We start from the raw sequence: 24671 nt of genomic DNA on the forward strand, positions 1-24671 counted from the left end.
TGAAACAGAGGAAACAAATAACAAGGTTAAAAGTTAACTGGCAGGAGGCAGACCAGATGACTATATACATAGCGTGACTGTGGATTTGAACTTGGGACTACCGAAAACAAATCCAGCTAGTGGCAGGGGAAGGTCTTGAACCGGGGACCTCCGGATTACAACACCGGCGCCCAGGGACGGCGGAGCATTTTTCCAAGTTGGGGAAGGGGGGGGGGGGGCTGACTAGTGACTTGAAGTGGGGGGGCTTAAGAGACTCTTCTCTTAGTAAGTCTTTATTTTTTCGGAAAAAGTGGGTGGGGGGCTAAAGCCCCCCCGGCTCCGCCGTCCCTGGCGCCCTAAACCACTCGGTCACGCTTGCCTCCTTAAAAAGTTTTAAGGACACAAAGGCTTTCACTATAAAGTTTTAGGACACTGACTTTCACTATAATAAATACTCTTACGTCTAGGGTCCTCGATCTCGTGTGTAGCTTACTAAATATCGGACAAGAGTCCAAAAGAAAACAAAGCTATTGTGCTACTAGGATTGCTATTGTAAAACTAGGAAAAGAAAAGAAGCTAGCCTTGGTAACGTATTAAACTAAAGTCCGACGCGCTGAGGGTACCTCCACGCAAGTTGAGTGAGAGTCCCCTGTCCCGCTACAGACGTTTGCCTTTCGAGATCCAACGAAGGGCACTCTGGTTTTATACTCAGACACAGCGCAGCCGTTTTGGTAGAAAATAATCATTTAGTTATCCTTTCATTGTCGAGGAGCCCTGTTACGTTAGAGAAGTTCTGTCACTCAAAATAAAAAAAGCCTTTAAAAATGTTCATTTCCACTTCCTGTACTTCTCGTGCCTTTACTTCCGTGTCCCGCAGCTAGCCTCTTCCTCGTAAGCTACCATTCGTGTCCCTAGGCAGTTTTGGTTGATAGCTCCATCCATATGCATTAGTTACGAGAAGTACAGGAAGTAGAAAGGGAAATCAAAGTTTTTGAGTGACAGAATTCCTATAACAGCTCCTAGACAATAAAAGAATAAATCAATGATTATTTTCTAACAAAACGGCTACGTTGCTAAGTTTGAACTCTGGGGTTTACCCCTAATTTCTATTTACTTAGCGCGTCAAATACTTTTCAGATTCCAAAGTTTTTGAACTGCACCGTCCATCGCGAACGTTGTAAATATTTCTCTTGGTTTGGGTTTTTAGTTTCCTTTTTGCATTCGCCGGCGTTTACTGACTAGAATCAGTCTAGAATATTAGTCGTCGCGTTGTTAAAGTTCAAAGTTCGACGCATCGGAGGGGTCCGGTAAGTTATTGTTTTGGTTTGGCTCCAACTACAACATATTTCATATCGTCTTTTATTTCAACCTTATTAACAAGATTATTTGCGCCGTCGCGACTAACATATAGCAAAGTGAGTTCTTGCGCGCAAAGCATCAGATTATACCCTAAAGATTAGGCATAAGACGGATTATTTCGTTTGTATGGTGTGTCGCAAACGACTCATTGATGTTACGCGCTTGATGAACCGAGTGCGTCTGAGTCCACCAGCGAACAAAATAGCTGCGGTATAATTCACTTAGGCTGACGATTAGTTTGTGGCGACTTTTCATGCAGCGTTTCAGCGTCGCTATTAGAAACCCAGCGGGTGGGGGGGGGGGGGTAATCGGGATTTCAGTGACGGGGACGATAGAAGGATATTTTTGGGGGTAGGAAAATTATTCCCTTGGGTAGCTTGACTTCAGAGAAGGAATCTTTTTAGTATTTAAAAACAATCTGAAGATTCGTGGTCACTTGAAATCCCGATTCCCCCCCCCCCCCCACCTACTCCCCACTGTGTCAGTGAAAACATCACGGAATAATAGCCCTTCTGCATGCTTACGTCGAACTGGCTAATTTCACCACCAAGCCTCGCTTCCAAAGTGCAAAGTTGTAAATTTTATCATGAACGAATTCCCTAAGCAGCAAAGATGAAAAGAATACCCACGTGAAAACTGCATGAAGGTGGCCGAAGGTTGAAAATAATTCGCGTAAACGAGGCTTGGTGGTGAATTTTGAGTATATGACGTTATCATGCATAAGGCCTATTATAAACTGGGGTTTTCCCCGAATAGAATAACAAAGGGTGTTTACTCGACTTCTAAGTGCCAGAACTCCATATAAGGTTTGTTTGTAACTGCCGTCGTCACAACAAAGCTTAGCGGAGATAAGTATCTTCTTTTGTCCCATAATGAAGGGGTTTCCCTTAAAAAAATTGGTGAAGGGATTTTCCCCGAAAAGTAAGACTTAAAATGACTGACATAGCAAAACTTCTCGCGCTTCAACTTCCGCACTCACACAATCTTGTAACGTTTAGGTCACGCCAGGAGTCAATGGTCACGTTGGCGAATCAGTTAGACGTCTCTCTAGTCGCCTGCTCCCAAAAAGAGAGCAGGCGGAAGCAGGCGCCCAGAGATAGACGTCTGAAATTCAGGCTATGGTCACGTTATCCTTTATAACTTTAAATGTCCTCTGCTTTCAGATTAAGTATCCCAGAAGGCAGAATTATTCTCAACTATATTAGCAGTATTACTTTGAATAAAATCACAAAATTGCTATCATTTTGTTGGATTATTTTTTAAAAAGTGCTAACACGATTTTGCCTTGTAAACCTAGTAAACCTTTCGTTCGCTCGCCTTCGACGGTTCGCTATTCCGTCTGAATACAGTCTTCTTAAAGCCAGTGTCAACTTTTATGTATTTTTAACTCAGTCTTTAGGCGATGACGTCAGTCTATCGCCTTACGTGATAAGGGCCGTAGACGTCGATTTCGAAGTCGGCCGTGTGTCAACTTTAGATATATTTAACTCAGTTTTTTTCTGTGTGATCTTCATGTGATCCTCGTGATAGATAAAATTGCACAAAAATCACGAGTAAGGCATCATTCGTGTGCGAACAAGACATTGCATCGCGCGGGCATCCTTAGGGAAAACCGTGAGTACCAATTTTGCTACTTTATTGTTTCTAAGATTTAGAGCAGGATTTAGAGGGAAAATGTACCGATTTTTTCTAAACGGAGGGAATTTTGCCCAAATTCCATTTTCCAGCCTTGTCAGCGGTATTTTTTAAACCTTGCTTTTCTTAACTCTGATTTGTACTCTTGTCTGCTGGCGCCCTGTTATAGGAATTCTGTCACTCAAAACTAAAAAGCCTTTAAAATGTCCCTTTCCACTTTCTCTACTTCTCGTGCCTTTACTTCCATGTCCTCGCAGCTATCCCTCGTAAGCTACCATTCCATCCGTCACTGAAATCCCGATTCCCCCCCCCCCTCTCGCCCCCTCGCCTTAGTCCCCTCCCCATTTTTCTTGCGCCGCTTCCCAACTAACCGAACGCCTGGAACAGGCTACCAGCGAACAAAATACCTGCCGTATAATTCATTTGGGCTGACAATTAGTTTGTGGCGACTTTTCATGCAGCGTTTCAGCGTCGCTATTAGAAACCCAGCGGGTGGGGGGGGGGGTAATCGGGATTTCAGTGACGGGGACGATAGAAGGATATTTTTGGGTTTGAAATTTTCGATTCCGGGATTTTTGGGGGTTGGAAAATTATTCCCTTGGGTAGCTTGACTTCAGAGAAGGAATCTTTTTAGTATTTAAAAACAATCTGAAGATTCGTGGTCACTTGAAATCCCGAGTCCCCCCCCCCCCTACTCCCCACTGTGTCAGTGAAAACATCACGGAATAATAGCCCTTCTGCCTGCTTACGTCAGACTGGCTAATTTCACCACCAAACCTCGCCTTCAAAGTGCAAACTTGTAAATTTTATCATGAACAAATTTCCTAAGCAGCAAAGATGAAAAGAATACCCACGTAAAAACTGCATGAAGGTGGCGGAGGGTTGAGAATAATTCGCGTAAACGAGGCTTGGTGGTGAATTTTGAGCATATGACGTTATCATGCATAAGGCCTATTATAAACTGGGGTTTTCCCCGAATAGAATAACAAAGGGTGTTTACTCGACTTCTAAGTGCCAGAACTCCATATAAGGTTTGTTTGTAACTGCCGTCGTCACAACAAAGCTTAGCGGAGATAAGTATCTTCTTTTGTCCCATAATGAAGGGGTTTCCCTTAAAAAAATTGGTGAAGGGATTTTCCCCGAAAAGTAAGACTTAAAATGACTGACATAGCAAAACTTCTCGCGCTTCAACTTCCGCACTCACACAATCTTGTAACGTTTAGGTCACGCCAGGAGTCAATGGTCACGTTGGCGAATCAGTTAGACGTCTCTCTCTAGTCGCCTGCTCCCGAAAAGAGAGCAGGCGGAAGCAGGCGCCCAGAGATAGACGTCTGAAATTCAGGCTATGGTCACGTTATCCTTTATAACTTTAAATGTCCTCTGCTTTCAGATTAAGTATCCCAGAAATCCACTTCAAAGTCTTTTTCGTTTAATTTACGTGTTTTGTTCGCGTTTCTTATCTCGCATGACTATTTTGCATCATCATGAAGTAAATTGCTGCCCCTCTAATTTTTTAATACCAAATCACCGATCTCTAAAATTTCTTATACTGTATGAAGATTTCTCATTTAACTTGTAATTTTACTCCCGATTTCTTGAAGAAATTTTCGTTTCCCCTGGAGATTCGAGAAATCAGGGTTCTACTGATCGAAACTGGTAGAGATGATCAAATCCCAAGGGATAATAGACTCTGCCCTACGTGTGAATCAAACCAAATTGAAGACGAATTTCATTTACTTTTTCATTGTACTAAATACTGTAGTTTTAGAGATGAATTTTACCAAAAAATAGAGAATCAAATACCAAACATAACACAATTACCTCCTATGCAAGCCACCAAAAAATTAATGAATTCTGACAATTATTATTTACATGTAAATACTTAACTTTAATATGAAGTTCATTGTGAGATGCTTATCTTTACGAAATAATCTTCTATCGAATGAAAGTAATGTTACACAAACATAATTTCTTTTTTCATTCCTATTACATGATTATTATTGTTATAAGTTTCGCTTTCTTTGAGTTGTACGCTTTTGCAATACTGTATTTCTTTATTTATACTCATGCCAATAAAGCTTGTTATTGATTGATTGATTGACTTATTATACTGAAAATCTGCCCTTTTTTTTTTCATAATCCTGCATTTCAAACTGTCATTTATGCACGAGAACATGTGTGGGAAGGACTTTTTGAATCCTTTTGGATCTAGAAAAGGTCGTACTACTTTTAAACAGTATGGAAAACCAGCTGAAGACCTGTACTATTCAACGAGGGTCTGAATGGGGATACCTCGATAACCCTATAGACACTTAACACTTATTTTTTGGCTCTGAAACATGAAACAGTCAAATTTTAGGTAATTTAACACTAACTGTAAAAAACAACAACACTGTAACACTATATCCAGAAAGAAACAAAAACGGCTTCAAAAGGGCCAATACTATTTTGTTTAATTTATCAAGAAGTTTTTGGCCATTTTCCGACGATTTCCGATCATTTCGGAAGATTTCAGAAAACTATCGAAAATTTTCGAAGACTGCCGAAGATTTTTGACGACAACCTAAGATGTCCGGAGACTACCGAAGATGTACGAAGACTCCCGAAGATTTCCGAGAAGAAATCCGAACATTTTCTCTAAGTTCATGAGTGATTTTTCGAAAAGCAGATTAAAGTTTAAAATGCTTAAAGACTATAGGTTTTTCACGAAAAACTTAACAGTATTTTCTCCGGAAACAGTAAACATTAAAAAATTGGCCAATTTTTATACCTAATCGTACCTTTTTGGTACGCTTCGGCCGCATATCAGGCGAGTTTGGTCGAGCCTAACCTGCGATCAGGCGTTCTTTTTTCTTTTTACGAAAGCGAGAGGGAAAAAAGAACGCCTGATACATTTATTTAACCGGCCGCCAGCCGCCCCCTAATTTAAATAAACTAATGTGTCGTCGAACTGTCAAACCACTCTTTGTAGTTGGCGGCAAATTCGAGACTCGGATTTCCACAAGGCGTGAAAAACGTCTGGAGAAAAATTGTACATATGTACAGCCTGTATTTAAACTTCGCCGTGTTGAGATAAAAATGCTTTTAGTAGCAAGGTGAGATGGCGCTTGCAAACATATATTTATCAGTTGTACTGGATGCCGTCCCTTTATTTCAGCTTACACACACAAAAAAAGGAATTCACCGACAAGAGCTGTTTTACGGCCGATAGGATCGTTCGCTTTTGTAAACATTCCAACATCTCTGGAATATTGTTTTCAAAGAACAACAAAAACATCTTCACGGAACCAAAACTATTACGCATTGTCGCTCACTCTATTTGTTCTGTCTTCAGAGAGTTACACTTGAAATCTGTTAGGGCTTCAGCTAACGTAGAAAAGAACTCGTCCTCGCAGTAGATTGGCTACTTGCGAATTTGGGTACGGTAAAACAGCAAACACTAAACATTATGAGCAAATAACACTAAACACTAAACCCCATTCAGACTCTCTTCAACGGAAATGGGAGTTTCGAGAAACCGAAGGTTCGACAAAACGGGATTCCACTGTACTGGCTTTATGGGTGGTGGTCCCTTATTAGGGTTCATCTATGTGGCCTGGGCCACGTCCCCAACTACACGTGAAAGAAGAGGCCCGATAATCAATGATTGGTTTTATCTTACAGGGAACAATGGCGGGATTGAGCGAAAAGAAAGCATTAAGTCAACTTGCATCAGCAGGGCATTTCCAATGTCCTAAAATGAACTATACTGACCGGGATGAGTACGATGAAGGTAAGAGTTACCTGTCAATATATCGTAAAATTCCGGTTATAAGCCCTGGGCTTTGTCAACTTCCTAAGGGGTTTTGGATCAGGGGCCTACATCCGGCGGGGCTTATAAGCGGAATAAAAAAAAAACGTTTTTAAAGGAGCCATTGCAGTGCTGATCGAAATACATTTTTAGGTTAAAAAGTCATAATAAAGCAACATTTAGCTTTGTTCAGTTCCGTCATCCAGCAGAGGGCGGCTTATAACCGGATGCATTTTTTTGGTTCCAGGTAGATGGGCCTATAACCAGGGGGGCTTTAACCAGAAAAGAAAGAGTACCAGTTAATGACGAAATCCCGCCTCCGAGACATGAGTGACCCCACAGTGTTCGTTTTCGAAGTTGCTAAGCAACATGACATATCTGTGCTCGCTCGTGATATTAAATTGATTGCTTTGAGTACTCGTGAGCGCTCGCGCTAGTTTTTGATTGGATGAAATAATTCGGAAATCCTTCGAGTGTTTCAACGAATATTTGCCAAAGCTTGTACTTATTCCCCCGAGTGCCTTACAACTAGTGGTAAATATTGAAGCGTAAACAAAATAAATCAATAGAATTAGTGTCTTATAGTAGGTATGTGTTTAGTAACTATTTCACGTTTTAATTATTTCGCATATGGCAAAGTTGATTAATTATCATCATCGCCATCATCGCATTATTTTGGTGGTGCAAAATATTCATTTCATATTCATCGCGTCACAAATATTCAAAATAATATATGACTCGCCCCTAGTCGTCTTTTCTGTCCCTCCTGATTCAAGGGGAGACTGGGTCAAACTGAAAACGGAGGGAATCATGGGAAGGAAGAGAAAAAGCGCTTCTCACGTTAATATTTATAGGCGAGACTGCGAGACGACTGGGAACTAGTCAGAAATAATATAGAAATCGTGTTACTAGTTGTCATAGCCATTATTTGTGTGCTTTCCTTTTTAAATATTTTTATGTTCATATGTAACTGATGATAACTTAATAGACTTCCCTGAATAGTGTGCTTTTTCTTTTTCTTTCTTTTTATGTGTGAATCTGTTCTTCTGTAATTTATTTTTATTTAAGCTATGTCAACTGGCTGCCTGGCTCCACTAGCCTTTATGGTTATTCCAGGCAGCCACTACTCTTACTTTATTTAATTTTTCCTCTTTGTATTAATCTTTTCTGTTTCGTGTAAATGCAATAGTACATTAAAGGTTGTTGATGTTGTTGACTATAAACGGAATGTTAAGTCGTTTAGTTTTTACTAATATTTTTAGACTCGCAAATGAAAACGAAACACGTTCTGCATTGATAATGAACACAAAATTCCTGCCTTCTTTGCAGCTTTGCCAACACCGAAATATGTCAGGGGGCTTAAAAGAATCATCACAGAACAGAACATAATAATACGGGGCTTTATTGAAGGGTACTCGATGCGAGAGCACATTGGAAGAGTAGACTCCTCGTCCCAAACAGAGGCTGCCCCTGCAGTTCTCTTCTATATGCCCACACCGCCTAAAGAGGGAGCTCCTCGGAAGAGCACCCGATACCACCGAAGAAACAAAACATATCCTCAGGAAGCAAGGTCTTCGGACATCTGCCACGAAAAAGTAGTATCTTCACCACCTTCAAACGCACAAGAAGACGGGCATTTACCAAGGTGGCAGAAGAGGTCAAGACGGCTTCATGAAGATGTTCAGCGTTTGACTTTGAACGAAGGTCACCGCCATCCCTATACAGCACAGCCATCGATGCAGACCCTTCCTCCGATTCCATTGACAGAGGCGCCGTCCTTCCACACAGGCAGCGTGGACATGACCACCCTGTAGTTTTGACTAGAGAAGGTTCGGGCTCAAACAGTTCAATAATGCAAGCAAGGCTGATCATGCTACGTAAAAAGTAGACTTTGCGAGACACCAAGACGATTAGAATCGATAGAGCAGTAGATCCCTGCAGTTTTAGTCTTACTCAAACTGTAACCATCAGACTACGACTTATTTGAATAGATTGTGGTAGTAAATTCAGGAAAAATTCAGGAGAACAGGTAAATACGCGATAACGGTTTACGCTGTATTAGCAATGAAACAATGCAATTTCGAGATTTTTTTATCATTTGTACTTGTCTGCACAAGACAAAAAAGTTCATTTTGATATTTTGAGTTCAGAGTTACTATCGGAAAATATTTAGGGAGTCGATGAGTAATATATTTTGGAAAAGATACTCACTTGTTTGGTTGATAGTAATATAATAATTTCAGTGACTATAACTGATTTACTGCTTCGATACTGCTAATTATTAATCAAACTTATTTAAAGTGTGGAAGAGATAGGAAATGAATCGTGCAAAAAAAAAAATCGTGGAATTTTTATTTGTTTTAAGGTCTTTTCCTCCCCTTTTTATTTATAATGAAGTGACTTTGTGTCACGTTATTGATAAATAATAAGTGATTCGATCGGTAAATTATTTTGGAAAAGATACTTTATAAAACAACTTAAAGGGACTGTGTCACGGCTGAGTGAAGGTTATTTTACTAAGTTTTGCCAAATATTGGCTATGAAACTTACTGTTTGCAAAGAAATCACTTCTATTGATCTAAATGACAAAACCATAACTTCAATGCAACAAAATTTGTCTCAATACTGTTAGATTAAATAGTTACAAGCAAACGAGTTTGCTTGTAAAAGAAACCCATATCGCAATCCGTTTCAATCTTCATGACGTTTGCCCATTTGTACCTCTTTTTGTATTTGCCTTATAATTATTACTGAAATGTTCCTTCACTGTTTTAAGATATTATCTTTATATTCCTCCGAATTTTATGGTCACTTCTCGTGCCTAAATTTGGCTAAAATCCGTGACACAGTCCCTTTAGGGTGGTTATTTAGGAAAGAATTATTTAATCCAGGACACAAACTGTTAAAAAAACATTTCTTAGCATCTTCAACAAGATAGAAGTGATATTTTATTGTGGTTAACATAACGTAAGTTAAACAAATTGTGAAATATAAAACATTTATTTAAGTAATATTAAAAGAAAAATATCTCTAAACAGAGAAAAAATACTGTTTTATGTTGTACTTGAAAGAGACAATACGTAAAATCCAGTTGACATAATGACCACAAGGGTTTTGGTAGAAAATAATCATTTATTCATTCTTTTTGTCGAGGAGCCCTGTTATAGAAATTCTGTCACTCCAAAAAGCCGTACGTCCCTTTCCACTTCCTGTAGTTCTTGTGCCCTCGCAGCTCTCCCTAGTCTCCTCTGCAGCCGTTTTTGGGGGTAGCGTTGCGTGAAGGAGACTAAGCTTTGCCTGGTAGCTGTCCTTCAAGTTGTGGCTGCTCTGGTAGCTTACTTCATCCATATGCATTAGCTGAATCTATGGACGTATATCTATGAGAAAATTCGATACGCAGTTAATAAAAAAAAAAAATTGTCACGAATGTATCGATACAAAGCTGAATGGCGACAAGTCAAGTCAGCAGATCTAGATAGCGATAACGCAAAAAGGCGTCACGCAATCACGCATAACGCAAACAGACATCATGCAAATAGCCATACCGCAAACAAATAGGCATAACGCAACAAGGCAACACATTTGCTGTTTGATTGGCTTATTAGTTAGATTTTCGTCTCAGTGTTTTATTTGTTAACTCTTTAAATACACTTTGGTGCAGTTCGTTTTCAATACCATTCACATTGCAAAGTTGTGTTTTCACATTAATGAAGTATGCTTTTTTACAGAATCGGCTAGTCGTCATTCAGCTTAGAATAGGCCATTTCCGAGTTACCCTTTGCCTCTGTTTCAAAATAAGTCTTCGTGCAAAACCATTCAAATTAATGAAAATGGGTTTGATTTGCATGAAATTAGATCTGAAGATAAAACTCATTTTCATATGAATGGTTTTGCACGTTGACTCGTCTTAAAACAGAGGCAAAGGGTAACTCGGAAATGGCCTATTAATACATTCGTGAATTCGATGATTTTGTTTCACTTAGTAAGGGCCTCTTCATATGACCCCGGGCTGGCCCAGTTACCGAGATATCGGCTCACTCCTATTTTCTTTATAAAATGTTTGATGTGTTCATATGAGAAGGCGGGCCAGCCCGGTTGCCGATATCTCGGTTTCTGCAAACGAGATATCGGCAACCGGGAAGAAAATTTTTCCATATGAACACTCCAGCCCGGCCGCCGGGACGCAACTTTTGTTGAAAAAATAGCTTCCCTTTCGTAACTGGGCGGTCAAAATGGCATAATTTTGCCTTGTATCTATTGCCACTTTAGAAATATGCGTATTAGATTTATAATAGACTTTCTAAAAGTCGTTCGCTTTTTCATTTCCGGTTTAGTCTCGCGCTTCGCGCTCGCTCTCGCGCTGCGCGCTCGCCTTCGCGCTTCGCGCTCTGTGAGCTCGACTTGTAAGCAAGTCTAGATTTATAAGTAAAGTTACAAGGGTGGATAAAGCTACGATAGTCGCGAAAGATGCAACTTTATGTGTCGCAATTTTGGTTTCGTTTCTTGAATGTTATCTCCATCAACCGGGCTAAAATTTTCCATATGAACAGACGTCAAGATCTGTCCTGGTAACCGAAGAGGTGTGAAGAGGCCCTAATGAATTTTGTCATAGATTTAACAGTCCATATAAATCACTTTCTACTGGAACCAACTAATCGTTAAAAGTAGGAGAGTTCCCGGTGTTTTGGTCTGGTCTTTGCGCATAGTGCTGTATACTGTGAAATGCTCGGTTTCATTTTCATTAACACGCTCCACAATACCAAGGATAAACAAGAGCTCTTAGAGCTTACAACTGCGCTGGTCTCGTGAGCACTTAAGGGGAGCCATGTGGGGGGAACAAAAAATGCGCCCCCCCTTTTTCCCTTTACCTGCGTCGAACAATGTTGCGACTGACAAACAAGATGGTAGGAAAACACCTTGCGTGACATTTCATGGTTGACTAGTTCCATCCGAAATTAAATATTTTTCTTACCTTATATGCTAATGCTGGCCAAATTTAATTCCCACGATCCTGATCCGTGAAACAAAAAATCTTTTAAATCGGCATCCAGTGTTGTCTTGAATTACCGTTTAAAGATTGAATAACCAGCTCCGAAAATGGAATATTGGAGCAAATAATTAAAACAAATTTGAGAAAAACACTAGACCTGTGTTTTGCTGAATGGGAATTCCCCGGGGAATTAATTTAGCAATGACGTAACCCTTGCAAGTCAGGGTTTGTCTCAGTGATTTTCCATCAGATTTCAGAAATCCTATGGATGACACAGCTCCAAAATTAAATAACGCTAAAAAGTCGAACATTTCACACTTAACATGCTAAGTTTTGCCACAAACGGAAACTAAACAAATCTTCTGGTCTAAACTTAGCATGTTAAGTGTGAAATGTTCGACTTTTTAGCGTTATTTATTTTGTCTCAGTGATTTTCCACCTTCTTGCCGATCAGTGTCTTGTGAAAGTAAAAATTTGCTAACGCCAGCACATTCCAGGACACAAACGTAATGTAAATAAATGTAAATTCTTGCCCGCTAAAGCGTATTTTTTTAAAGCGTGGAATTTTAGTATTATCTTCGATTCAAACGCTTCAAAATACTTCACACTGAATTTTGTAAAGAAAGATTAATGGCTTCGCAAAGATTTGAAAGGTAGCTGATAATAGCTTTGAAAAATTACGTGACTCGAGGTCTAGCCGATCGAAAGTGAAACTTGTCATGTCAGCACATTCTTTTACACCAACGTAATGGTATTTATTCACAGATTCTGGCCCGCTGAAATATATTTTTCTTTCGACGCGTGAAAATTTAGAAATTTCTTTGAGTAAAACGCTTTAAAATCGGACATCTCACGCTAAACATGCTTATTAAGACCAAAGCATTTGAAAATTTCCCATTGGTAAGTTTTTTTCTAGCTTTTAAACCTTGCGTGACCCAAGCCCGGCCGAGCGGGGGCATCAGTCTGGTCACTGAGAAAAAACAAGAGCTCTTAGAGCTTACAACTGCGCTGGTCTCGTGAGCACTTTAGGGGAGCCATGTGGGGGGAACAAAAAATGCACCCCCCCCCCCCTTATCCCCTTTACCTGCGTCGAACAATGTTGCGACTAACAAACAAGATGGTAAGAAAACACCTTGCGAGACATTTCATGGTTGACTAGTTTCATCCGAAATTAAATATTTTTCTTATATGCTAATGGTAGTCAAATTTAATTCCCACGATCCTGATCCGTGAAACAAAAAATTTTTTAAATCTGCATCCAGTGTTGTATTGAATTACCGTTTAAAGATTGAATAACCAGCTCCGAAAAATTAATGGAATATTGGAGCAAATAATTAAACCAAATTGAGAAGAACACCAGACCTGTGTTTTGCTGAATGGGAATTCCCCGGGGAATTAATTTACCAATGACGTAACCCTTGCAAGTCAGGGCATGTTTGTCTCAGTGGTTTTCCATCAGATTTCAGAAATCCTCTAGATGACACAGCTCCAAAAATAAATAACGCTAAAAAGACGAACATTTCACACTTAACATGCTAAGTTTAGACCAGAGGATTTGTTTAGTTTCCATTTGTAGCAGATTTAAACTTTTCAGAGCATTGCGTGATTCTTGCCGATTAGTGCCTTGTGAAAGTAAAAATTTGCTAACGCCAGCACATTCCAGAACACAAACGTAATGTAAATAAATATAAATTCTTGTCCGCTAAAGCGTATTTTTTAAAGCGTGAAATTTTAGTATTTTCTTTGATTCAAACGCTTCAAAATACTTCACACTGAATTTTGTAAGTAAAGATTAATGGATTCGCAAAGATTTGAAAGGTAGCTGCTGATAATAGCTTTGAAAAATTACGTGACTCGAGGTCTAACCGATCGAAAGTGAAACTTGTCATGTCAGCACATTCTTTAACACCAACGTAATGGTATTTATTCACAGATTCTGGCCCGCTGAAATATATTTTTCTTTCGAGGCATGAAAATTTAGAATTTTGTTTGAATAAAACGCTTCAAAATCGGACATCTCACGCTAAACATGCTTATTAAGACCAAAGCATTTGAAAATTACCCATTAGTAAGTGTTTTCTAGCTTTTAAACCTTGCGTGACCCCAGCCTGGCCGAGCGGGGGCATCAGTCTGGTCACTGAGAAAAAAAAAAAAAAAAAAAAAAGGACGTGCAGAGCAAGAACTGCGCAGCGCAGTTAAAAAACCGCTTGCAGAGCAAGAACCGCGCAGCGCAGTTAATAAAGTTTCAGTTTCAGTTTCATAGTGATTAAGGCCGAGTTCCGTGTCTCCCCTCCCATCCCCTGACGCGGTGCCAGAAGAGTAAACACATGTTGACGTAACAGAATAAGTTTGTCCGGCAACATGGTGCATAAATGTGGGTGAAATGTGCATTTTTTGTTTAAAGCACCAAATTGACGTGGTGATAGTATTTTGAGGCCTTCTGCGTCCAATAACACGAAAAAAACCTCGATTAGCTGATCAATGTCAGATGTAGGCCCATCCGGAATTCTGTATTTGGGACACATTTTGGACCCAGGGGGTGGGGGTGGACAGCATTATATTTAATCTTTATTGCAAAATTTACTGCATCCTTTGAGTTAAAAGCACCAAAATTGACAAAGTGATAGTATTTGATGAGATGATCAATTTCGAATATAGGCCCATCCGGAATTCTGTCTTGGGGAACATCTTCTGGAGACAGGGGGAGCATTTGAACTTTATCTCGAATGTAACTACATCGTTTGAGTTAGATAAACCAAATTTGGCACATCACTGTGCCAAATTTGGTGCTTTTAACAACAATTTCACCATATTTGCTGAACTATTAGGGGCTTACCTCAAATTTCAGTTTAAAAAGCCCGTGAAAAACTTTCAGATTCAAAAGGTTTTGAACTGCACCATCCATCGCGAACGTCGTTAATATTTCTCTTGGTTTGGGTTTTTCACTTGGGTTAACCGGTAAACTTTTTTGCATTCGCCATTGTTTACTAACAGAAGTTCGACAAATCAGAGTAGGTCTGGTAAGTTATTGTTTTGTTTTGGCTCTTTATTAACATATTCATATGTCGTTTCTGTGGTGTCGCAAACGGTCCAAACGACTCATTATTGATGTTACGCGACGCTTGATGTACGAAGTTAATGCTTGACGGCGTCTGAGTCCACAAGCGTATTATTCATTTTAGCTGACAATTTGTTTGGTGCGTAAAATTGACCATTCTGAGGGTAAAACAAGACTTTTTCTGCAGCGGTTCAGCGTTTGCAACTGCATTTGCAAACATCTCGAAGTAATTGGAAACTGGGGTTTTCCCAAACAAACACAGACAGCAAAGCTTAAGCAGAGATAAGCATCTTCTTTTGTCAATGAGGGGATTTCCCCACTGGGATGGGTTTCCCCGAATTCATCTTCACTTTTATTGTTTAACAGACGCAAGCTATTTATGAAAGTGAAACATTTACCGTACTGGAAACAATCAACTTTCTTTTTCGCATGCATAGCGAAAACTTCTTACGCTGTAACTTACGTACTCACGCGATCCTGTAAAGTTTAGGTCACGTCATAACTTGATGGTCACGTTATCCTTTATAACTTTTTTTTTTTTTTTTTTTTGCTTTTATCCTTTATAACTTACAAATGTCCTCTGCTTTCAGCTTTGGTATCTCAGAAATCCACAAGTTTGGAAGTTTTTTTCGTTTAATTTACGTGTTTTGTTCACATTTCTTACTTTCAAATGTCCTCTGCTTTCAGTTTTGGTATTCGAGAAATCCACCTAAAAGTCTTTTATCTTTAACGTGTTTTGTTTGCGTTTGTTATCTCGCATGACTATTGTGTGTCATTGTGAAGTCAATTTCTGCCTTTGTTCATTGGTGTCAGAACTGATCTACAGCTAAATTATAAGCGCGGTATTAATTCAAACTAGAAACATGAAATGTTTATGTTGATGATGTTACGTGACGCTTGGTAGTCCACAAGCGTATAATTCATTTCGGCTGACAATTTGTTTCCTGCAGCGTTTCACCGATTACGTACAACCACAGGCAGACCACCCTATGTGTTCGTAGTTAATTATTGTTGTTGACATGAGACGAACAAAAGAAATTTTGAAATCTATAAGGGCTACTGAAATAAAGCTCTGGAAATTACATATCTAAACTACATTTCGCTCTAAATATCTCAATTAAGTTTAATGAAACGTTTATCGACTCAATTGTTGCATTTCTTCGCCTGCGTGGGCCGTTTTAAGCGCTAAATCAGTTTAATAATTTAGTTTTACGTGTTTTGTTCGCGTTTTGTTCGCGTTTGTTATCGCGTTTGTTATCTTTGTGTCATCGTGAAGTTAATTTCTGCCCTCTATTTTTTTTATACCAAATCGCGGATCTGTAGAATTACTGTATGAAGATATCTCACTTTACTTGTAATTTGACTTCTGATTTCTCGACCATCCCGATTCCTTGAAGTAAATTCGTTTTCCCAGAAAGTTCGAGAAATCGGAATTCTACTGTATTCCTACGTAATCTCTAATTATACCTGACGACTACCTGACTCGTCCCCAGTCGTCTTCATATAGCACGCGGCAAAGGGAGAAGCACGCGCGCGAGGTGGGGGAGCAGGGGATGATGGGAAGGAAGCCGCTATATCTTTGCCGCATGCTGTATGAAGACGACTGGGGACGAGTCAGTAATTATACTAAAAATCTGCACTTTTAATTGTCATTCGTGCACGATAACTTTTAAGGACTTTTTGAAATCGTTATGGAAAAGCAAATTTAAGGCCACACCGTTACACTGTATTGAAGACATGTTGAAGACATGTACTATTAAAAGGAAACGAAAACTGGTTCAAGAAATCGGGAGTTTCGAGAATCCAAATGGACCAAAAGGGTTCGACAAAACGAAATTTTACTGTTTTACTGGCTTTGTGGGCTGCATGTGGTCCCTTATTAGCCGGGAGTTCATGTATGTGGCCTAGGCCACGACTCCAACTACACGTGAAAGAAGAGGCCCGATAATTGATAACTGATTTTATCCTTCAGGTAACATGGCAGGATTGAGAGAAAAGAAAACATTAAGTCAACTTGCATCAGCAGGGCATTTTCAATGTCCTAAAATGAACTTTACTGACCGGGATGAGAGCGATGAAGGTAAGAGTTACCTGTCAATATATCGTAAAATTCCGCTTATAACCCCTGGGCTTTGTCAACTTCGTAAGGGGTTTTGGGTGGGCTTATATCCGGGGGGCTTATAAGCAGAATGAAGGGAAAACGTTTGGAAGGAAGCCATTGCAGTGTTGATCGAAATACATTTTTAAGTTAAAATTCATAATAAGGGGCGTAATATCCAGGGGGCTTATAACCGGATGTCTTTTTTGTTCCCAGGCCTATAACCAGGTTGGGGGGGGGGGGGGGGCTCATAACCGGAATTTTACGGTACTCGTTCTACTTACCGGTCCGACCTTTTAGGGTGATTTTATTTAATTTTATTTTACACTCGTGGGAAAAAGTACCAGTTGATGACGAAATCCCGCCTCCGAGACACGAGTGAGTCCACAGTGTTCGTTTTGGAAGTTGCTAAGCAACATGACGTATCTGTTCTTTGAGTACTCGTGAGCGCTCGCGTTAGTTTTTGATTGGATGAAACAATTCTTTGAGTGCTTCAACGTATTTTTTGCCAAAACTAGCACTTATTCCCCTGGGTGCCCTACAACTAGTGCTAAATAGTCAAATCTAAACAAAATAAATAAACAGACCAGTGTCTAATAGCATGTATGTGTTTATTAACTATTTCACATTTTAATGTTTTTGCATATCACATAGTCGATGAATTATCATCATCACCATCATTATTATTACAAATTGCACGCAGGCTTTTACGCGGCAATCATTTTACGATCATACAAAATGATGAATATATGAACTGCAAGAAAATCCGGCTCCGACTGGACTCGAACCCATGATCGATCGATATATAATCATAATCACAATAATGATAATCATTTCATATTCATCACTTTACAAGTATGAAGTAATATAGAAATCGAAAATAAGCGAAATGTTAAATCTTTTAGTTTTTACTAATTTTTGGCTCGCTAGTGAAAACGAAACACGTCTTTCATTGAATGAACACAATGTTCCTATCTTCTTTGCAGCTCTGCTAACTCCAAAATCGATAGAATATATTATGGAGCTCGAAAGGATCATCAGTCAGCAAGATGAAATAATAAGTGAGCTTAGATTGTACTTAATACGAAAGCACATTAGAAGTGTGCACACCTCGTCCCAAACGGAGGCTGTCCCATTTTTGTGCATCAAACCCACGCCGCCTAAAGAAGGAGCTCCTCGGAAGAACACACACCATCGAAGACACAAAACACATCCTCAGGACGGAAGGTCCTTGGACAGCTGCAACGAGAAAGTATCTTCACGAGAAGTCGCTGTTCAAACTCCTCCAAGAATAGACCAGTGCACTATATCACCTATAACATGCAGCCATATTTTGCCTTCAAATCCACAAAAAGGCATGCGAGTATCGATTCGATTATCAAGGCGGCGGAAGAGATCAAGAGCGCTTCATCAAGATGTCCAGTGTTTGTCTTTGAGCGAAAGTCACGATCCCCAGACAGCGCAGCCATCGATGCAGACCCTTCCTCCGATTCCATCGACAGAGGCTTCGCCCTTCTACGTTCAATCCGGCACAGGCAGTGTGGTAGCCTGTGTACGGGACGGCTGTACACAGGCTAGCAGTGTGCACATGACCCCACCCTGCAAACCCGAAATAATTTGTGCTACCGTGTAGTTTCGACTAGAGAAGGTTCGGGCTCAAACAGTTCAATACTGCAAGCAAGGCTGATCAATCATACTACGTGAAAAGTAGACTTTGCGAGACATCAACACGACTAGAACCAATAGATCAGAGCAGTAGATTCTACGAATAGCAGCATTATCGTTTGCGGTCCCGTGCAGTTTTAGTCTAACTCAAACAGCTCCCATTAGACTTCGACTTCTTTGAGCCCAGCTCAAGCCACTGGTAGTGTGATTCCGTATGGAAACTGGTCAGTCACGATCAGCTGGTAAAAGTAAAAGCGATACGATATGTGAAGAAGCAAATTCGCTGTAGAACATTTCTGTAGAATCGCAGAGTTTGAATATATCTGTAACAAAAAGTATTCTCGAGAACAGCATAGATGTACTAAAATAACTATCACAGTTTGAGATAGTGGAGTTAAATTAGGTCAAGGGAAACTGCCAACATTTCGAGATAGCGAGGTTATATCTTTGATACAGTAAATGAGCTAAGAGTGGGACTAAATCCAAGGGAAATGGCTCTTTTAAAAAGTAGCATAGGTACCGGTCCTGCTGTTGACAGAGTCATATTGACGAAGATAGTGTTAGAAATAGATAAGTGATCGCGAAAGAAATGGAATAGACCCTTTCAGCTCAGAAGAACTTTATAAGATTTTTTTAAAAAATATATATAAATTTCCTGTACTCAGGGCGCAGTAATGATTGGAAGTGATATATCTTTCAATCCAGCTCCGTGAGAATTAAATTACATCAAAGCCTCTCTTCACCCAGGTGTGTATAGATAGGTACCGATGAATATAATACAGTGGGTAACCCTACGAAGTACTAGCATCTTATTCAGAGAGAGGTAGAAATACTTTTAGTCGTTTAATGCTACAAAAACTAAAATAAGCTCCCGCAAGATGGGTAACTAGGCTCGAACGCAGACCTCAACTTTGCCTATAAGTTCAATATATAGTATGTACCAAAGTCCAAGATAGTGTGCTCGTATGCTTTGTTCACTCTTCTCTATATCAACCTGCTGCTGAGAGCTAGCAGTTTAGCTTGGTATTATTTTATCCATTTGATAAATAATAAATTATTATCCTGTTATAGTACTTGTTTGATGGGAGCCGCGGTGGCCTAATGGTCAGTGAGCCGGACTCCGGATCGAGTGGTCCGAGTTCGAGCACTGGCTGGCGGGGTCACTGTGTTGTGTTCTTGGGCAAAACACTTTACTCTTATAGTGCCTCTCTCCACCCAGGTGTATAAATGGGTTCTAGCGAAATAATGCTAGGGTACCCTGCGATGGACTAGCATCCTATTCAGGGGGGAGTAGAAATATTCCTAGCCGCCTAATGCTACAGAAACCGGGATAAGCTCCGGCAGTGTGGGCCGCATGGCTCGTGGCTTCCCTTATAGTATTTGTTTTATTACACCATATATGTGGGTTAAAAATAAAGTTAAGACAACAAATTTGGCTCTAGTTTCATTCTCTAAAACTGATCCGGATACTGTCTAGTCCAGTCCTGGAACTTCCTCTTCTGCGCGCCCTTTATTCAACCCCTATACATAAAAGGCGCTGTGCTGAAGAGAAATTTTTGTATGGTCCACTGATATTTCAACCAAGCATCAATCTTTCATTATTGGCACCAAAAATGAAATTAATCACAAGACGTGTCATATGCATTGACGGTGTTGCTAAAAATAGCGCAAGTAGTTCGCCCACAATCAGGCACGCAAACATTTAGCTACATTTAGATGAAGTGGCGTGCCTGATTGTGGGCGAACCACTTGCGCTATTTTTTAAGGACACCGTCATACAGGCTACATTCAGATAGCCGGACTTACACTAAATTAGAGTTGAATGGTCATGAAAACCTAAACTAACTAGTCAAGAAAGTAACTGAATTAGGAGTGCAAGTGAGCTATAGCTGTATTTTATAAACTGCTCTTGCGTACGTACCATATCATTCATGTATTTTTATTAGCGACTGGCTAAAATAAGTTTTTCTTTAGTTGACCCCTCGGTATTTCTCGATCGGTACATGTCAGATCACTACATTTTAATATATTGTTTTTAGTTTGCTTTTCTTGATTTTGAAGTTTTACTCTAGTACTTATGTATATATCAGTATATACATATATTTTTTTACCTCAAAGAGCTCACGAGATCAAGCTCACAGCTGGTTGTTACTGGGGGTGCATTTCAAACCCATTTTGGTTCTGTCTATTAATTTGCTAAATAAGGACATATTTTGGGGTGATGTTGTTTCAGTGTGGACGGTTGGCCTATCCGGGTTAAAAAAATGCGTTTTCAAATTTACCTGGATCAGTGTGGACGGGGCCTAAAGTGTCACATCAATAATCGCTGACCCTATACCCCTATCTCAAACCAAAACGTAAATTTAAACTTATAATTTAATACATATCTAGGCCTATTTCATCTAATAATCAGAGCACAGATTCGATCTAGTCCAGGCAGATCGTTAGTATTATCCATTAGTATATACCACACAAGTGAATAATGCTTTTCGCGCGCGCTGATTGGTTAACTCGGAGGTGATCAGCAAAGTACTATTCACCTCCGAGGAGCTAAAGAGAAAAAAACTGTCTTAGCACGTCGCTTTGTTTATTATTACCGAAAGTGATGTTTTAATCTACTAGTTATTCAGCTTGTGTGGTATATGCTTATTTACCTCAGTGGAGGTCAATAGTGGTGGATATTTACCTCACTGCTCCTCGGCTCGGTAACTATCCACCGCTATTGACCCCCACTTCAATGAATAATTGAATTGTTAATTATTTAGGTTACTGTTGTTACCGGGTACTAATTTTAGCGATTTTTTTGTGGAGCGATATCGTTTAAATCGAACAAACATTTGCAATGCAAGAAAAGAACTTGGCTTCTCTGATGCCGGATCTCTTGTTCAAGAAATGCTCGTACCAGACGCCCTCTAAGTGCTTATAAAACCATGCCCCCGGACCCCCCCCCCCCTAACAAAATTCACATTCACCTTCATCAAACTTTTTACAAACTGAGTCTCAATGGAGTCCCGTAACAATTTTACCCTGTGACAAAACAGTTTCTCCTAAAAAAAAATAACCGATGGTGATAATACACTACCAACGAAAAACGTCAGCAACATCTGCATCTGAAACAAGCGACATCGCGACACAGTGCTGTGTTTTACGGTATGGTTTGAGTGTGTTGTGGAAAGAAATTAATTTGCTTGAGTATTGAGTGAAGTTCATTGAGAATGGCTATAATTATGATATTAAACCTCGATCAGTTAAATACGTAGCAGCGATGTTGATTGGCTATATCAACAAAATAAAAAATCTGCAAGGAAGAAAAGAGACAATTATGGCCTGGTCGAGGGAGGGGGGTACATTTTTAAAATAAGAATTACGAAGGGGGGGGGGGGTATAATTTTTATATGAAAACAATTTTGGGGGGTTCAGTTTTGAAACACTACACTTTTTGAAAAACCACCCCCCCCCCCCCCTGGGACGTATTAAACGATCGGTCCCTTACAGCAAGGCGCCCAAATGTGTGACCACTTTTAATTTATTCACATTCTTTCGTGCAGATTTAATCCAATCAGAAGTCAGCTGCAAGCTATCCACGGCTTTTGATTGGATTAAATCTGCACGAAAGAATGTGAATGAATTAAAAGTGGTCACACTTTTGCTGTAAGAGTACTTGGTGTCTACCAGCCAACCGGGAACCGATTCTTGACATATACATCGACACCATTGAACGGGATATCATGACAGCTAAACCAACACGCATCCGTGACAATCTAACTCGCAGAGAAAGACAAGCCCTCAAAAGACTACGAAAACGAACGGATATTGTAATCAAACCTGCTGATAAAGGATCTGGCACTGTAGTTATGGACAGACAATTCTATTTAAACGAATGTTACAGACAACTAAACAACCAACAGTTTTATAAGAGTGAAAAGAAAGATCCCACTTATCACATAACTGGAAGAGTTAAAAAATACCTCAAGGGGCTACTAAAAGATAACATCATAAACAAAGAAACTCACCGCTACTTAACACCTCAAAACCCTAAAGCTGGCCGTTTCTATATTTTGCCTAAAATTCACAAACCTGGAAACCCTGGTCGTCCCATCGTCTCAGCAAATGGACACCTACTGAAAAATATCCGAATTTGTTAGTTATCATCTTAAGCCTTTGGTACAGACGCTTCCTTCCTACATAAAGAACACCACTGATCTCCTCAACAAACTCAATGATATTGACACTCTACCTTCCAGTACCATCCTTGTCACCCTCGACGTATCCTCTTTATACACGAACATCCCGACTAACGAAGGTATTAACGCATGTATAAGAGTCCTAGATCAACGAACGGACAAATCTATTCCTACTGAAAAACTCTGTGATCTTATGCGTATCATTCTAACCATGAATAACTTTGTCTTCAACGATGAACATTTCATTCAACAACATGGCACAGCAATGGGCACAAGAATGGCACCTGCCTTCGCCAATCTTTTTATGGGGGAGTTTGAGAGGAAAGCCCTTGAAGGTTATACAGACAAACCCTTACTCTGGTTCCGATACATTGACGACATTTTGATGTTTTGGACACATGGAAACGAAAAGCTCGATGATTTTCATTGCCTACCTTAACAGCATCCATCCCACTATAAAATTCACAAGCGAACGTTCAACCACCTCTATTCCTTTCTTAGACGTAAATATCCAACTGGATAATGGTAAAATAGAAACTGATCTTCATTGCAAGCCTACTGATAAACACCAGTACTTGCTTTACTCCTCAAGTCACCCGTACCACACCCAAAAATCAATACCCTACAGCCTCGCTCTCCGCCTACGCCGTATTTGCTCCAAAGACGAATTCTTCGAGTGCCGATCTAAAGAGCTACAAACCTACCTCACAAAACGAGGATATAAAAACCGGTTTGTAAAAAGCCAAATATCAAGAGCTAAACTAATTCCCAGAGAAGACACTATAAAAGAACACCTTCATCGAAATCAAGGAACCTAGCCGAGTGCCATTTATCCTCACTTATAACCCAGCCTTACCCAACATCAACAAAAGTCTTGCGAAGGAAACAGCCCATTCTCCATTCCACAGAACGCTTACACGAAATCTACAAAGAACCACCTGTTGTAGCTAACCGGCGATCACCTAACCGCCTTCGTGACCAATTAGTTCACGCGAAACACAAGCAGCCAGCAAACGCCCCACCCAACCAACCTAGTCAACCTCATGGCACCTTCCGCTGCAACTCAAAACACGGATGTCTCACCTGCCCCCACATTGAAAATGGCAGAAGAACATACACTTTCAACAACACGGGAGAAGTGCGGGAATCAAGCATCGCATAACTTGTAAATCTTCAAACTTAACTCAGTATATGATAGAATGTAACAAAATTGAAATGTAAGAAACAATACATAGGAGAAACCAAACGTAGTATTCGTGTAAGATTCGCTGAACATAGACAAGCCACGAACAATCCCAGACACGCTAACGCTTCAGCAGCAGTACCTACGCATTTTAATCTACCTGATCACTCTATCCAAGACATGACATTGATTCCTCTGGAACTCCAACCGACAAATAATGCATCCCGCAGAAAGGCTAGAGAGGCCTACCAGATACACAGGCCAAACACTTGCGCCTAATGGTATTAACCGTAGAAATGAACATTGGCAATTTCATTATTTTTGTTTTTTTCAATTTTATTATTATTATTACTATTATTATTGTTTTCCGCGTTCTACATGTTTATATATCTTGTCACCGTATACATGTATCTTTATATAGCTTGTATTAGTTAAACATTAACCCACGCTGTATTCAGAGTATCCAAATTCAAATTTTAGAGCCGTTATTTTCCTTATATTATAGTACTGGCCCTGAAGAAGACTAGCTTTGCTAGTTGAAATATTGGCATAAATCTTGCCCTCCTGCCGTTGTACCAGCCTTGCAATCAATTTGGTTTTATTAGCCATAAATTAGCAAGTGAAAGGTCTGTGGCTTTCCTTGTGTCATGTTTATATGGAGGAGAGTTGTCCCTGGTAGGAGAGTTACCCTTTCCCCCGAGCTATCTTTTACCGAGCGTTTATATGAGAA

The 24671-nt window shown here is 39.9% G+C and overlaps 1 protein-coding gene, 1 long non-coding RNA gene and 1 pseudogene across 2 annotated transcripts in view; 2 read left to right on the forward strand and 1 right to left on the reverse strand.

The window, feature by feature from the left end:
* Nucleotides 1-24671, reverse strand: part of LOC144656658 (uncharacterized) — a 523850-nt gene that overhangs the window by 213567 nt on the left and 285612 nt on the right. The window lies entirely within an intron of this gene.
* Nucleotides 1146-9800, forward strand: LOC144656651 (uncharacterized). The gene is made up of 3 exons (XM_078516899.1): nucleotides 1146-1286; nucleotides 6637-6745; nucleotides 8093-9800. Exons 2-3 carry the CDS (start codon nucleotides 6643-6645, stop codon nucleotides 8575-8577), a joined length of 588 nt encoding a protein of 195 aa, XP_078373025.1. The 5' UTR covers nucleotides 1146-1286; nucleotides 6637-6642; the 3' UTR covers nucleotides 8578-9800.
* On the forward strand, nucleotides 22303-23197 carry LOC144656456 (uncharacterized; annotated as a pseudogene).

This window comes from Oculina patagonica, chromosome 6 (assembly GCF_052425735.1).
Source record: "Oculina patagonica isolate OP01 chromosome 6, crgOcupat, whole genome shotgun sequence".
Lineage (NCBI taxonomy): Eukaryota > Metazoa > Cnidaria > Anthozoa > Scleractinia > Oculinidae > Oculina > Oculina patagonica.